This window comes from Anser cygnoides, chromosome 10, assembly GCF_040182565.1.
Source record: "Anser cygnoides isolate HZ-2024a breed goose chromosome 10, Taihu_goose_T2T_genome, whole genome shotgun sequence".
Lineage (NCBI taxonomy): Eukaryota > Metazoa > Chordata > Aves > Anseriformes > Anatidae > Anser > Anser cygnoides.
Genome location: NC_089882.1, coordinates 18,001,269 through 18,016,422, shown reverse-complemented (window position 1 = coordinate 18,016,422; position 15,154 = coordinate 18,001,269). Strand labels below are relative to the sequence as shown.

The 15,154-nt window shown below is 43.3% G+C and overlaps 1 protein-coding gene across 2 annotated transcripts in view; it reads right to left on the bottom strand.

Moving 5' to 3' along the window:
• The window catches only part of FANCD2 (FA complementation group D2), a 52,005-nt gene that overhangs the window by 7,770 nt on the left and 29,081 nt on the right, over positions 1–15,154 (bottom strand). For both annotated transcript variants that reach the window (XM_013201828.3, XM_048053792.2), the window contains exons 26-37: positions 14,798–14,906; positions 12,504–12,602; positions 11,405–11,514; positions 9,389–9,535; positions 7,904–8,020; positions 7,052–7,180; positions 6,720–6,835; positions 5,565–5,678; positions 4,928–5,055; positions 3,290–3,389; positions 1,490–1,612; positions 739–832 (exon numbers count right to left, since the gene is read on the bottom strand). In XM_013201828.3, coding sequence (XP_013057282.3) covers positions 739–832; positions 1,490–1,612; positions 3,290–3,389; positions 4,928–5,055; positions 5,565–5,678; positions 6,720–6,835; positions 7,052–7,180; positions 7,904–8,020; positions 9,389–9,535; positions 11,405–11,514; positions 12,504–12,602; positions 14,798–14,906 — 1,386 coding nt within the window. The remainder of the gene's footprint in view (positions 1–738; positions 833–1,489; positions 1,613–3,289; positions 3,390–4,927; positions 5,056–5,564; positions 5,679–6,719; positions 6,836–7,051; positions 7,181–7,903; positions 8,021–9,388; positions 9,536–11,404; positions 11,515–12,503; positions 12,603–14,797; positions 14,907–15,154) is intronic.

Below are 15,154 nucleotides of genomic sequence, written 5' to 3'. Positions count from 1 at the left end.
CAATGTTAAGGCACATGAAAGACAAGGAGGTGATCCGAGACAGCCAGCACGGCTTCACCAAGGGCAAATCGTGCCTGACCAATCTGGTGGCCTTCTATGATGGAGTGACTGCATCAGTTGACAAGGGAAAACCAACCAATGTCATCTACCTGGACTTCTGTAAGGCCTTTGACACGGTCCCACATCACATCCTGATCTCCAAACTAGAGAGGGAAGGTATTTAAGGGTGGACCGTTCAATGGATAAGGAATTGGCTTGAAGAACTGTACCCAAAGCATGGTTGTTTTTGAGAACAGATGGACAAAGCTTCCCCACAGGCAGATTTATCAGAGCAAAACCACTCAATGGCAATGCCAGCCTGATCAGTTCCCACACGCCTTAAAAAACGCTCAGAGTTAATACACTTCCTCGATCTTAGAGAAACTCTTGGTTGGAGAATAATTTTGTGCTGCCACACAGGTGTGCAGGCCAACTGCAAAGCTTTTTATTTTGCTGATTACTATCTGATTTCCAGTTATAGCTTCTAATGAATTTACTGTTTTTTACATGGTGCAAACCAAGAAAAAAAGGATGCTACTCCTGTGTATCAGTTTTGTATGATCAATGAGCCTCTCTGACTGCTTTTCACAGACCACGTTCAGCAGTAGATTCCTTTAAAAGCTGTACAACTTTATTATACTGTATAGTTTAACTTATGCCCTTTTCCCCTCAACGATTCCATTGCATTTGTTTTCCTACCTCACTTGAGTCTGATGGTTTCCCAGCTGGGATGCTTTTCACTGAACTCTCCAGCTGAGCTATCATTACTCTGAAGAAAACTGGGAATGTCTGCCTGTGGAGTAAGCGAGAGCAAAATTAAAAGCCATCCCTGAGCATCTAGACAGACTTCTTGTCCCCAGAACAATGTGGAATATTTAAAGATTGCCCAGCTGAGCATTCTCCTTAGTAGCAAATCCAAGAAGACTGAGCCTAGGACTCATAAGCATGTCTCTCCAAAGATCTAAGAAGATTTTAGTTGTTCTGAAGTGCAGGAAATTTGGCCATCCCTAGGTAAGCCATGCTTCTTAATTCCTGTGCTGGTAGCAGGAATACCCTGAGTCCATGTACAGAGCTTTTGCAAACCACATACCAGCCCAGGACTGCTTAGAGCTGCCCCAGGTCTATGAAGGTGACTTTTAGAGTGCTTTATATCACAACAATAGCAGCACTTAAAGAGGCAGCATACTTGATGATGGATGGCAGTTCATTCTCCAATTGAAACGGCTCACAAATAATAAAGTTAATATTGCGGCAATGCACAATGACATTCCACATCCATTTAAAGCTAACTACGCACTAACCTATTTTGGACTGCCAAAAAAAAAGTTTAGAAGTGCCCAGAGCTGTCCACGGCAGTACTAGCATGAAACTATAATAGACTACAAAATAATTGAATATAAAAAGTCATTGTGCATCTTGTGATATACAAAGTCTCTACTGATATAATTACCTGCTCAGTGTAGGATACGTAGAAGAACATCCATCTTTGGCAGAGTTGATCAATTCAGGAACACCAACACTGGAGATTTCTTCTATAGCTTTCAAGATGTTATCTGTGTGCTCTAGGTAGACACTAAATCCGAAACAAGCTTAGTTCACCAGTAAATATTACACAGAATAACCCAGAAAATTCTTGAACTACCTGCAACACGTGGCCTAAAATTGTGAAGCTCACTTTTATGCCACTCTTACATAGGAAATCCAAAGCAATAGTGACTGGTAGAGGTGCCTGAGGACTAGAGGAAAAGCATCACTCCTACCTTCAAAAAGGACCCAGGGAACTACAGGGATATGTATGTAATGTTAACCAAAGCTGGCCCCAGTACTGAGCCCTGGGGAAGACCACTTGTGACTGGCTGCCAGACGGATTTAACTCCATTCATAGCGACCCTTGGGACCTGGCCATGCAGCCAGTTATTTTTTACCTAGTGAACGGCACAGCCGTCCAAGCCACCAGCAGCCAGTTTCTCGAGGAGAAGGCTGTGGGAAACAGTATCAACTGCTTTACTAAAGTTCAAGTAAACAAAGTCTACAGCCTTTCCCACATCCACTAAATAGGTCATGCTCTCACAGAAGTAGATCAGGTTAGTCAGGCAGGACCTGCCTTTCATAAACCCATGCTGACTGGCTCTGATCACCTGTTTGTTCTGCATGTGCTGTGTGAGGGCACTCAGGATGATCTGTTCCATCACCTTCCCTGGCACCAAGGTCAGACCGACAGGCCTGCAGTTCCCCAGAGCCTCCTTGCTGTCCTTGTAGACAGGCGTCACGTTTGCTAACCTCCAGTCAACTGAGACCTTCCTGGATAGCCAGGGCTGCTGATAAATCATTAGAATTGGCTTGGTGAGCACTCCTTCAGTACTCTTGGGTGGATCCCATATGGCCGCATAGATCTGTATGTGTTCAGGTGGTGTAGTAGGTGGCTAACCATTCCCCTTGGAATAATAAGGGCTTCATTCTGCTCCCTGCCTCTGCCTCCCAGCTCAGCGGGTTGAGTACCCTGGGAACAACTAGTCTCACTAATAAAGTCTGAGTCAAAGAAGGCATTAAAGTAGCTCAGCCTTTTTCTCATCTCTCATCACTTTTTCTCTCTGCATCCAATATAGGATGGAGATTCTCCTTAGCCCTCCTTTTCTTGTTTATACACTTATATGTTTATTGTCTTTTACTGTAGTGGCCAAATTAAACTCTAGTTGGGCTTTGGCTCTTCTGATTTCCTCCCTGTAATAACCTCACAACAGCTCTGTAGTCCTCCTGAGTTGCCTGTCCCTTCTTCCGAAAGTTACAAACCCTCTTTCAATCCTTGGCAGCCTGCTCTGAGGGGTACCTGTTAGAGTAGGGGAGTTGGAACAGTGACCTCCAAAGGTTCCTTCCAACCTTCACCATCTTTTGATTTGGTGATTATATTTCACCTAAGACTCAGTCCTGCTCTCCTTGACTTCAGTGAGAGCAGATTTGTGTTCACTTTTGTGAAAACAAAACCAGACATTTTAGTCCACATCCATATTTATACATGTATGCACACATACCTGTAATGTGTTGCTGTACACTGACAAACTATTGTCTAGCAAACATGAGGTCTAAGCATGCTTCTATGGCCAATAACTAACAGAATTCTTCTTACCACTCATTGTATCCTTAAAATATGAGGGTAATGACTGAGAGGAGTCATCCCTCTGCAACAACAGTAACGACTAGAAAAATTTCTATAGAGTGTTTCAGCATGCTCTTACAACAGCTTGAGTCTTACCAGAGCAGAGTATGCAGCGCGCTGTTGAACTGGCTGCCCTTCTCTTGGTCCCCACTGGGTTTCACCCAGGACCGGCAGAGGAACTGCTTTGCCAGCAAAGCTGTAAAAGATAAGGAATAACTTACAGAAGAAATTGGACGTGTTTTGGTTCCCAAGAATCTAAAACAATTTCCTTCTTCCATAAAAAGGCCATGTGTCCAAATGGCTTGTCAGAAGATCACAGCATCGCTACTCTTCATCAGGCCTGAACTTTAGTAAATCAGAAAGCACTTTCCCTAAGTGCAGTAAGGTCACAAGTTAAAAGAGAGTAGGTTTAAATTAAACTTTCTAATTTGAAAGAAATTCTTCACTATGAGGGTGGTGAGGCACTGGAACAGTTGTGGATGCCGCCATCCCTAGAAGTGTTCAAGGCAAGGTTGGACAGGCTTTGAGCAATCTGGCCCATGATGAGGGGTTGGAACTAAATGATCTTTAAGGTCCCTTACAACCCAAACCATTCCATGGCCTATCACGATAACAAAATATACATAGATCCAGTGTGTTCCTGGTCCAGAATACCTACTCTCATCATAAGGCATCCATCTACAGCTAATGTTAAGTGTTAGGTCTTTGGTAGCTCCTACAGTGAGCCAACTATTTAAATATGGTGATATGCAACCCTTAGGGCACGCATTTCTAGAAATGGAATTCCAATAGCAAGCGACTTTTCTTTTTGGCTACAGCTCTGTAATAGTGAATATTAAAAGGTAAGTTTGAAGTTTACAGGTTTCATAAATCAAAAGCACTAACAAACCTGTTTTTTCTTGCGGAAATATTTTAAAACAGGAAATTATTAGTTAAAATTTATTATTCCTTGACATGGTCAGCAGGCAGTTCTCTCAACGTGGGCCTGTTTAAAACAGTAAAATCCCAAAGATGGGATTTATCATATCTCTCAAAGATGAGAACTTATCATTCTGAGTGGCTATGGGCATCTGAGAAAGACAAATTCTAGAGATGTCTCAGTATGACAAGATACAGCTGAGAGCGCTGACTGTCATACACTGAAATAAAGAATTTCAAGTCGAGAGCAAGTGTTTTTCTTGTATATTACCTGCAAGCATGCCTATGCCTCATCTGCTTGAATGTTGTCCCTCCTACAAAGCTGGTCCTAATCCCTAAGAAGGGCGGTTCTATTGACTGAGAACATTTGTTGTATGGGGTTAACAGATAAACATTCCCCTCTCCACCCTGAAGTAACAGCTCTATATGGACAGTTTATTTTAAAGGAAGTTACGTCTGATTATGTCTGTGGTTAGCTCCATCATCAATGGTTAAACTGATACCAAAATTAAACAGCAGAAACTCTTAAAACTCTTAAAGTTGTGAGGCTCTGATTTTAAAAACACCAACCAAAGGAGCTGGAGTCTGCCTTTCTGCACGTGACTGAGGCACAGTAAAACAAATATCAAACAGCTTCTAATACATTTACTTCAGTTCCTTTTATTAGTGGCTAGGACTGTTCACCCCGGTGAGACTGCTAGGATAGTGAGAGGAAAACTCTCCCCAAAAACATGCACTCCAGAGACAGAACCCAAGATTTACTGGCAAAGGACAGCATGAAAATGAATCTGGGAGAAGAGGTTCTTCACACATTACCCATTTTCTCTTTCTTCCAGCCAGCCATTGGTTTCTCAGAGATGGCAATCAGGAGCTGAGTGAGGATGAATGCACACTGGAAGCTGGGAACGCTCTGCTGGAAATTCAGTAGGTACTGGAAACTCTCGCTGGGGAATGACAGGAAAGAAAAAAGGTAAAGACAGTGTAAATAGGGTAATCTCCCATAAGCACATAAATAAAAGAGGAGTATTAGACCCTTCTTTGAAGAAGGGGTAGTCAACCTCTAGTAGAATAAAAGTCAATCACTGAGAAACTTTTCTCAGGCTCCAGTCACTTCAAGTTTAGCAACATCTTTATACACTGCTTTTGCCTCATGTCCCTACAGACATTTTAACTACCCAGAACCTACTCATTCCTTCTGTGAATCCTACTTGATCTCCTAGTCTCAAATAGCTCACTTACAAATGAGATGCATAGACTGATGCACATCTTACAATCCTGTAGCAACATTTTATTAGCTTCGACTGCACTATCGTTCAACTAAATGCAAAATCCCCTGTTTAAAGGTGGTATCATTTCTATGAGAGCTCCCAAACACACATTTACCCATAATGCCCACAAAAAAAAACCTGCTTGAAATTCTTCACTTTCAAAGCTTGGGAAATATTGATCCTACCTTATCAGCTCCTCAAGAAGAAGAAATTCCGTCTCTCCTGGCTTTAGCCTGTCTGCAACTACCTGGAGAGCTGACCTTAGCAAGTCAGCATTCTCATGCTGAGAAAAACCATTCCTGAGGGCAGAAAAAAAAGTCCAGTTTATCATCAGACTATACAGAGGAGAGATATCAGATACAAAAGCATATCTAGGCATATGTTTGCAACAAGAAAAATAAAGAAGCTGATATGCAAGAAGAGCCCAGCAATATGAAAGTTATAGGGCACACACACAAAAAAAACCCACAATTTTAACAGCAAGCCTGGTTTGAATACACCATCTTTTTCCCTGCAACTGCCAGGGCAATGGAAGAGAGAAAGAAAAGTAGAAAATTCTGCTAAATATTAAAGAGAATATAACTTTAATAACTGAGCATTTAAAGTTTAGGGAGTGCCAAAGTCACAGTTATTTGCGTTCTGCTACTGCCTTTCATACTCTTTTTACAGTTACTGATGTTTTTGAAGTACAACAAAGGTAAAGTGCTTTCTACATACAGATCTAAATTAGGATTCAAAAAAAAACACTTCTATGATGGTATTCAGAATTATATTAGCAGATGCAGAGGTTAAATCCCTACTGCACATGCACTGAGTTTGGCATTTATGAATCCAGTTCAAGTACATGAGCAGCATAGGCTTTTCATTAATGAAACACACATTCATCCTATCCATTGACAAAAGAAAGTCTTCTATTGCTCAGGATTCAGGCAATGACAAATTAGCCTGAGACAAGGGGACTTAGGGGTAAGAAATTCCAAGATCCTTAGGCAAAATGAGAGTTGCACAGCCAGGTGTGAGAATATGCCTCTTACGTTGGTCTTAATCCGAAACCACACAGATTAACACACTGAATTCTGGCCAGTTCTATGCTTCAGACTACCCTGCATTCACTGTTAATCACCTACTGGTTTAGTTCAGGGTCGACAACAAAGGCTGACATAACTACAAAGTGTTTAAATGTCTCCAGCGTGTTGTGTGCATGTACGCACTGTGTTGTTCTGCATGACTAACAGGCCATGTGCTGGGTACAAACGCTTTAAAGGAAGGGAAGAAGAAAAGGAAGCAGTAAAGAGACCTTGTTTATTTATGCAATTATATACTCTTTTGCATGAACTCACCAAGCAAATAGCAAGCGAAAAGTTAGTAGCAGCTGTTGGTAACAAGAGGACATCATCTGGTGCTCCTGGATGTTCACTCCTGGTTCGTCTACCACACCCTGATTTTGTGTAACTGCCTTTAATACAGAACAAATCATTCATTACATGCCATTCCAAGGAAAGACAATGGCACAACAATCCATTTCTATAAATTCCATGTTTAAAAAAACAAACTAAAAAACCCACTCAAGACACCAAAACCACTCTCTTTTCCCCCACAAACAAAACCAAAAATACTTTGAGAGGCAACGAAACCTGATGATTTTTTTGAGTCAAAATTGCTGCCCACTGACCTGGAAGTAATTGTGCATGTTCTCCATGTGATTACACAGTGGCTTTAGTAGCTTGACTACACACACAGCAACTTCCTTAGGGGATCTCTGACGCAGGTGGGTAAAGCCAATATCCTTGTAGCCTCTTTCCTGCAGCAAACCCAAAAGTTTAAAGTCACTTCATCAATCTTACTTGAGAATAATTTTGTGTGAGGTACTTGAGAATAACTTAGATTACTTCAGAGCAGTGCAATTCCTGATGTCATATACTCTGCCAGGAAAGGGCACTGAATAAAAAAAATGGCTTCTGCCGAACAACCAGCACCAACTCAGACAAGTGGATAACATTTGGTGGAGAGAACAAAACTGATATGACATCTAGGTCATCATGTTTTACTCAAACACTAAGAGAAGGCAGTCTCTGTACATGGGAATTAAGATAGGTAAAAAGATAAAGAAGAGGTACACTGGTGTAGTGAATTTCTCATAGTTTAATGCAATGGGCCACATGCATTTACATTCTTCCTGAAGTCATCGGCCAGGAAACCAAAGAGTCACTACACTCAAGGTGCTGTTCTAAAGACTACAAAGCAAACAAACAAACAACAAAAAACAAACAAAAAAAAACAACAGAAAACTGAGTCCAACAGCTTCTGTCTGCCTAACCTGAGCTACGTCTTGTCCCCTTGGACAGAGAAGTGGTACAGAAATCTCTTTTGCAAGAACAAATGCTGCTCTGACACACAGTTGGGACATTCAGCTGTTAAGTGAAAATAATTCTGAAAAGCATTTATCCATTCAGGATAAGCGTGGAAGTCACTGACATGCTCTGCTTGGTACAGGCCTTGCACCATTAGCTACTGCTGTACATGCCTTTAAGAAGGGCACTCTCCTTGTGGAGCCTGGAGTCAGCACATGTTCCAGCTTCCAGCACAGGTCCTCCAGGAGGAAGTACAATTCAGCAGGCCCCAGCTGCACAATTTCACTAGCCTGTAATTATAAGGAAGGACAGTCAATTCCTGGACTCAGGACCTAGTTGTAGGTGCCTTGAAGCTCAGCTTCACCTCCTCCATTTCCACTTACAACTCCTGGCTTAGTTAACCTCAGCCAGGGACCAGTTTGGTAGATGCCAGGGTTTTGTCTCCCTCTTGCAGGTATGGGACATTGGTTCTGCTTACTCAAAGCATGAAGTCAGCCTGGTGCTCTGGTGGAACAGGCACCAGTAACACCCAAGTACTGACAGAGAACCAATTTATGCATTGAAGTTCAAAATACCACTGGCATCCTAGGGATAAAAAGAGGTTTGAGTCCAAAGAGTCACAAAAATCACCAACTGAGTAATAGCCAAGACGTAATTTGAAATACTGCCACATATGCCAGGAGATTTGTCACAGTCTTCCAACTGTCCTGCACTCTGTACCCACAGAGATAGCTGTCCATGGAGCAGGCCAGGCCACACTCCAGTCTACTGTGCCCTTCTCATAGTTTATTAATCCTACTGTTGTGCACCAAAATTAGACTGCAGGTGGACTCAGCCTGCCTATAAAGAGCATAATAAAATTTAGCATTTCTGCTTTCCATATCCATAGTAATGCAGTTTTATAGAAGCTCCCAGATGGTAAACAGGACCCTGTCCAGGGAGGGCACATCCATGACACTAATCCAACATTTGAGCCCAGTTTTCCATCTAGAATCATAGGATATCCTGAGCTGGAGGGGACCCACAAGGAACATTGAGTCCAACTCCTGGCTCGACAAAGGACTACTTACAAATCAAACCACGTGCCTGAGAGCATTGTCCAAACACTTCTTGGACTCCAACAAGCTTGGTGCCATAACCACTTCCTTGGGGAGCCTGTTCCAGTGCCCAACCACCCTCTCAGTGAAGAATCTTTTCCTAACACCCAACCTGAACCTCCCCTTACACAGATTCATCTGCTGATAACTTGAGACATTTGGCTTTTGCAACATGGACTGTAATGCCATAGGTTCTCTGTAATAGGTAGGCCACCACATCCTGCAGCTGAGCAGTATTCAGTACTAAAGCCTCTTGCTTTCTGTTAAATGCATACGTTACACTGTATCTTTTTCCGTTATATGCAATATTAAAATTACTTTTTTTTTTAAAAAAAAATATTGTTGCTGTACTTCATGTCTAATATAGAAGGAAAGTCCTTTTTATCTCAGTGCCCTGAGGTACTTCGTTTTCTTTGCAGACAGATTCTCTCCTGGTACCTAGCTCACAGCCCTGGATCAATCTTCCACCCATTTCAATGGATCAGAAGGAAACAAGGCCTCAGAGAGAGGCAATACATAACACAAAGTCATACCTGGATGTTTTTGTGCTGCTCCACTCACCTCTGTATGCATCTCTGTGTCCAGGATAGACTTTGTCAGCAGCCCACAGTGGAGTACAGTGAACACTTCCAGGTCTAGTTCTCGGAAGTAGGGGCGATAACTCTGCAGCTGTGCCAGAGGGTTCCCTGCCTCTCTCTCAGCAGCAGTCTGAAAAGTAAATGGCAGAATTCAGCTTGCAACTTGTAAAACTATAAGACTTACTAGCTCAAATAACGCTGTTTCTTTCACACAGTCTTTTATATTTCATGCCAGGCTGAAACAAGACTAAGAAGAATTCACAGTAGCTAATACAGAGATGGGCACGCAGAATCAGAATCATTTCCATTTTGTACCGTACAAGTCACTAAAAGCTTTCTGGAAAAAAAAAATAATATCTAGGAAACTGGAACAATCTTTGCTATCGTCTTCCCATGAATCAACGGCCATCATGAAACTCATCCTGGACTTGGTAAAAGACAGTGTCCCGTAAGCACCATAAAAGGGGAAGGCCAATGTTTTTGTCTTTGATAACTACCAGGACGGTAAGCCATGGGATGCTATCTTGCTTTTAATCATATCTATACATTCTTAGAGTTTCATTCCATGCAGCCCTGCCGTGTGACCCAATGTATGTTATATGTGGCTCACACCAGGATTTCTGTATTCTGTTGTCCTGGATAGGGCATTGCATCTATGGATTAGTCTGGGACCTGTACTCTGTTTAGCTAAGAAAGTTTAGTTACATTAATTCCCCAAACTATCTGAGACTTTGTTTATTTGTTGTAATGTAAGTGACATTATTCATAGAATGGCTTGTCTTGGAAGGGACCTTAAAGATCATCTAACTCCAACCCCTCTGCCATAGGCAGAGATGCCACCCACTAGATCAGGTTGACCAAGGCCCCATCCAGCTTGGCCTTGAACACCTCCAGGGATGGGGCATCCACAGCTTCTCTGGACAGCCTGTGCCAGTGCCTCGCTACCATTACAGTGAAGAATTTCCTCCTAGTGTCTAATCTAAATCCATCCTCTTTTAGTTTAAGACTATTCCCTCTTATCCTATCATTATCTAATTGAGTAAGAGTCCTTCTCTATCCTTTTTATAAAAGGATTTATAAATCCCTTTAAGCATTAAAAGACCACAACGAGGTCTCTCCGAAGCCTTCTCTTCTCCAGGCTGAACGTGCCCAGCTCCCCCAGCCCCCTCTCCAGGAGAGGTGCTCGAGTCCTCTAATCATCCTTGGATGCAGCAGGGGTGAGGCCTCACAGGGGCAGAGCAGAGGGGCACAATCCCCTCCCTCCACCTGGTCACACCTCTTTTGATGCAGCCCAGGACGAGCACGCGCTGCTGGCTCATGTCGAGCCTTGTGTCCACCAGAAACCCCAAGTCTCTCTTCTCTGCAGGGTTGCTCTCTATTGCTCTCTTTATTATCAGACTCGACTCAGTTATCATATCTGTACAGAACCAGGGAGGTAGGAAAAACGTATTTGCTGCACAGAAATGGATAAAATAGGCTCTGAATAACATTTGTTAGTAACAGAGGTAGAAGTGGTGCCTTGTGGAATTCTTATAAGATCTCAGCACCTGGGATGCTGAGCCCAAAACCAGGCACACTCCTCTGGCTTTGCTCCTTCAGCCAGCACAGACCTTGCATTCTCAACATGATGACAATACTTTAAGACCTTGCTTCAAAGAACAAGAAGCATAATCCAAAATTCATTAGCTGATAGGTTTGGGAACTAGCTCTTAACATGGGATGAAAATGAATAATTTTTAATATGCCTTATGATGAGTACATTGATCAAACACCTCAAAGAAAATATGAAAAATGAGCATGTGACTGAAGCAGACTGGAGACAGTGGGAAATATGATCCTTACAAGGGTCTGTATTTTCCAGATTTATCTCACAATTTCTGATCAGAGTCTAGAAATGGTAGTTGCCTGATTATTTTAGTAATTCAAAAATTTTGTTTCTTTTTCTAAGTCATTTTCATTTGTCTGCCTTTCTCGCAAGTCCCCAGGGGTATATTCCTACCTTCTCCAGCTCAGAGAGCTCATTATCAGGCTGGTTTCCCTCAGAGCTTTCATCTGCTTGAGAACGGTCTGCAAAGCTGGCTTTGCTGCCATCAGACTTTTTCTTCCTTCCTTAAAGAGAAAAGCAACTTTAGAAATAAAAGCTGCACCGTGCTCAACACTGTTGAGGCTGTAAGGCAGGGAAATAGCTCAGGCTGTACTTTAAGCAGCCCTAAGAAAGCATGGAATATACACAGGTTGCGTGTCATCTGCAGCCAGGATCATAGTCAGAAAGAGAGTCAAAAGCATTTGGGGCTCTCCTCCCCCCAGTCAGCTTCTATTTTATAAAATCGAAGTAAGAAATTAAAGTAACTCTCACTTTTCTTACTGTACTTTAAAAATGTTATGCTGTGACTGCAAAAAAATGGTGGGTCCTTATCTTTAAAAAAAATGCTTGAACCAAAATTAGTGTTGTTGTTTCACTGAGCAAAGCAGAGGACCTGGAAAATGACAGTAAGACAAACAACTCCAGAAGGGGCTGGCAGGGACGCTATGCCAATAGTAGAGTAACTCGATGAATTCCTTGCAATGGGCTTCACTGCTGACAAAGGCAGGGAGACTCTCAAACCTGACACACTGTGTAGCATCTCGCGAGACCAAAGAAACTCCATTTCAAGTAATCCTAAACAACGTATTAGATCAAACAGACATCCAGTAAGTCACTAGGGCCAGGTAACATTCACACAAGGTCCAAAAGCAATTCAAGCAGAACACTTCAGAACTGACGGCCACTGTGCCAAAGGACTGACAGCTTGCCAACAGGATTTCCATCAATGAAAAGAGATCTAAAGGGGATCTGGGGAATTCATTTCAATGAATTTTCAATAGTTATATGCTAAGCGTAGCTTCCCCAAAAAAACAGACTATCCAGCAGCTGTTTGGAGTAGGATATTTTTACACCTCCATCTGCACCAGGAGTTGATCAGCTTAGAGTTCAAGCTAGATAGGCCATACCAGAAATTCTGTGCTTTATGCATCACACAAGCGCTACTGACTGCAGTGCAACTTGCCAATCAAACCCAACATCACATCTGCTTCCTTAAATGTTATAAACTTGTTACCATTTTTTTTTCTCATGGGACCAACAGAGTTAACGGATGGTACTCCCTCCACGGCTTCAGAATCAAAAGTAGCTGGTGGTGGGACATAGCCAGGGGTTGCTGAAAGAGTCAAAATGCAGAACTTTGGTTAGTTCAGCTCCTGAATGAGAAAACAGAGGCAAGATGCACGTCTAGAGGAAGTACCCCGTTTCCCCATCCCTGTGAACATCCCTCTGCTCTTACGCTCAGGCACATTTAGCTGCAGTCAACCTTTTTGTATTGCCACGCTGCACCAGAATTACAGCTCTTTGCAATCCTCCAGAAAGGGAGAATAACAAGAGCTCGGCTGTCTTTGGACCTTGATGAATGTAAGTGAAGCAGAAAAGGGCTGCTCTAGCACATCTGAGCCCTTTCCTTGCTGTCCCTGTAGTTCTCTTGGTTCAATAGAAAGGTGTTGACGAGGCTCTTTATTTAGGATTGATGTTGATCCACTGGTTTAAAAATAAAGCTTGTAATGGATAGCTTGTGGAAGGGTATGTGGAAGGTGATAAAGTATTCTTCATTAAGGTTATCTGATTGAGGACCTTTTCAATGCAAAAATTAGTATAAGTAATAGGGGAAGCCCATAAACAAGGACAAACACAAACCTCATAGACAAAGACCAAAAATCTCCACTTCCTAATTGATGGTCAATAAGAAATTCCCATCAAAGCTTTAAGGAGAGACAGCTGGACTTTGAAACTGATAAAATGGGATGAAAAAGAGGAACTTGAGGACTTGTGATATTCCAGGAGAGTAGGAGTGGTGGTGGAACTATGCAAACTGATGAAGGAATGTGCATGCAAGGAAAGGGGATGGGGAGGAATGAAGGGGGGAATAGATAGAAACAGGTATAAAAGGACTGGACATGAGTGCAACATTACCAATCAGTACATTTGCATGACTGACCCCTTCACCTGACCCCCCCGGTCTGTCCTATCTTCGTATTAAATCCTTTCTTAGCTTCATTTCAATGTAATCTCACTTCTCTTATCCTGTGAGTGCGTGCGTGCAAAGGACAAAATGCAAACCACTGCAGACCACTGGCCAGCCCTGTGTGAGTAAATGCTGGGCCAGCAACTAGAGTCAGACTGGGCATTTAGAAGCCCTTGGCCTTTGGTGCCGGTATCTGGAGTGAGTGAAGGTCTCAACTTCAGTAGCTGCAGGGCCAACAGCTCTTGAAAGCATCTCGACAGGTCCCATGGACTTTGTGGCCAGAGCACCAACTACTGGGGTGAGCGGTGTGAGTGGATTTGGTGCCAGCAATTGCAGCAAGTGGGTCCTCACTGTCAGCTCCTGGCATGGGTGGGGGTCTTGGCTACCAGCCACTGGGGCAGGAAGAGCGTTTGTGCGTGCTGCGAACCAGGTGTTAGAGGGCATCAGCGTGAGTGGAGCAAGTGAGGGACTCAGCACCAGCAGCTGGAGCAGGACCATGGGTCACAGCCCACTTGCCTGGTGCTGGCTGCTGGGACAGAGCAGGGGCGAGCATTTGCATCTTCCCCAAAATTGGCATGCATTGGGGTGTGCGTCTGCAATTTCTTGTCCAACTTCAAAGCCAGACTAGCCAGCAAGTAGGAGGCCCTGGGTCCAGGAGGGGCTATCAGCTGGGTGGATGGTCCATGTTGGGATTTGGCAGACCTACAAGCGTGAAGTGCTTGTGGGATGAGTATATATATGAGTGTGTGTGTCTGCCGGGTAGTAAGGAGCAGCAAGCTGGACTTGGTGGTTAGTAGGAGACCTGTAGAGCAGTTTATAGGGCCCAGAATATGGGCAGGAGTATTAGACAGACAGGGGGGCTGTGCCAGTACTTGGGGATCTGCAAATGCATCTGTGCCTGTGACTCAAAAGTGTCTCAAGCAGCTGAAGAGCAGGAAGGGGACTCGGCTGTCTTTACTTATGTTTTATGTGAGTCCTGTGCATAGGTGCTGTCTTCAACGGTTGTCGTCTGCCAGTTTCTGTGACTGTGCTCATTGGCCTGGAACAGGGACCACCAGGTTCCTGCACTCGGTTCCAGCTGCCAGACAGCAGGAATTCATGGGCCAAGTCAGCTGATGCTTGTAACAGGCCTCAACAGCTCAGTACAACCTGAATGCCGGAGAATCACACTGTATCTTTTGGAGAGAAGCTGGCTTCCTCCTCTACACTCAGGCAGATTCTTAGGTCACTGTAATAATGCAGCATATATTACCATACAATTCCTTCTTTGATGTTTAAACCAATACCTTTCACTTCACAGCTGGTGCAGGCCCAGAACATGCAAATGTTTTCATACACACCTGCCAAGCATTTTCCTAGCACATTCTGCAGCTCTGTGATGTTCTGTATTCGAGTCAAAACCTTCCCCTTCATCTCAGCGTCCTGTTGCTGGCAGAAAGCATTTACAACCTAGAGACACAAAACAAACTCACTGTGAATTAGGGAGATTTGCATCCATTTTTACTTTTTCTTTTCTGAATAACATCCACAAGTCCCAAATAAGCACACAACAGTCAGCACAAGTGGCCTGAATGACCAAATCCAGACTGCATGAACAAAGCTCTTCAGAAGCCCACAAGAAAATGGGATCTGAAAAGCAACAGCACAGCAGCTACAGGTCGAATTCTTAGCCAAGAAAGCAGAGTTGTTACTAGAAT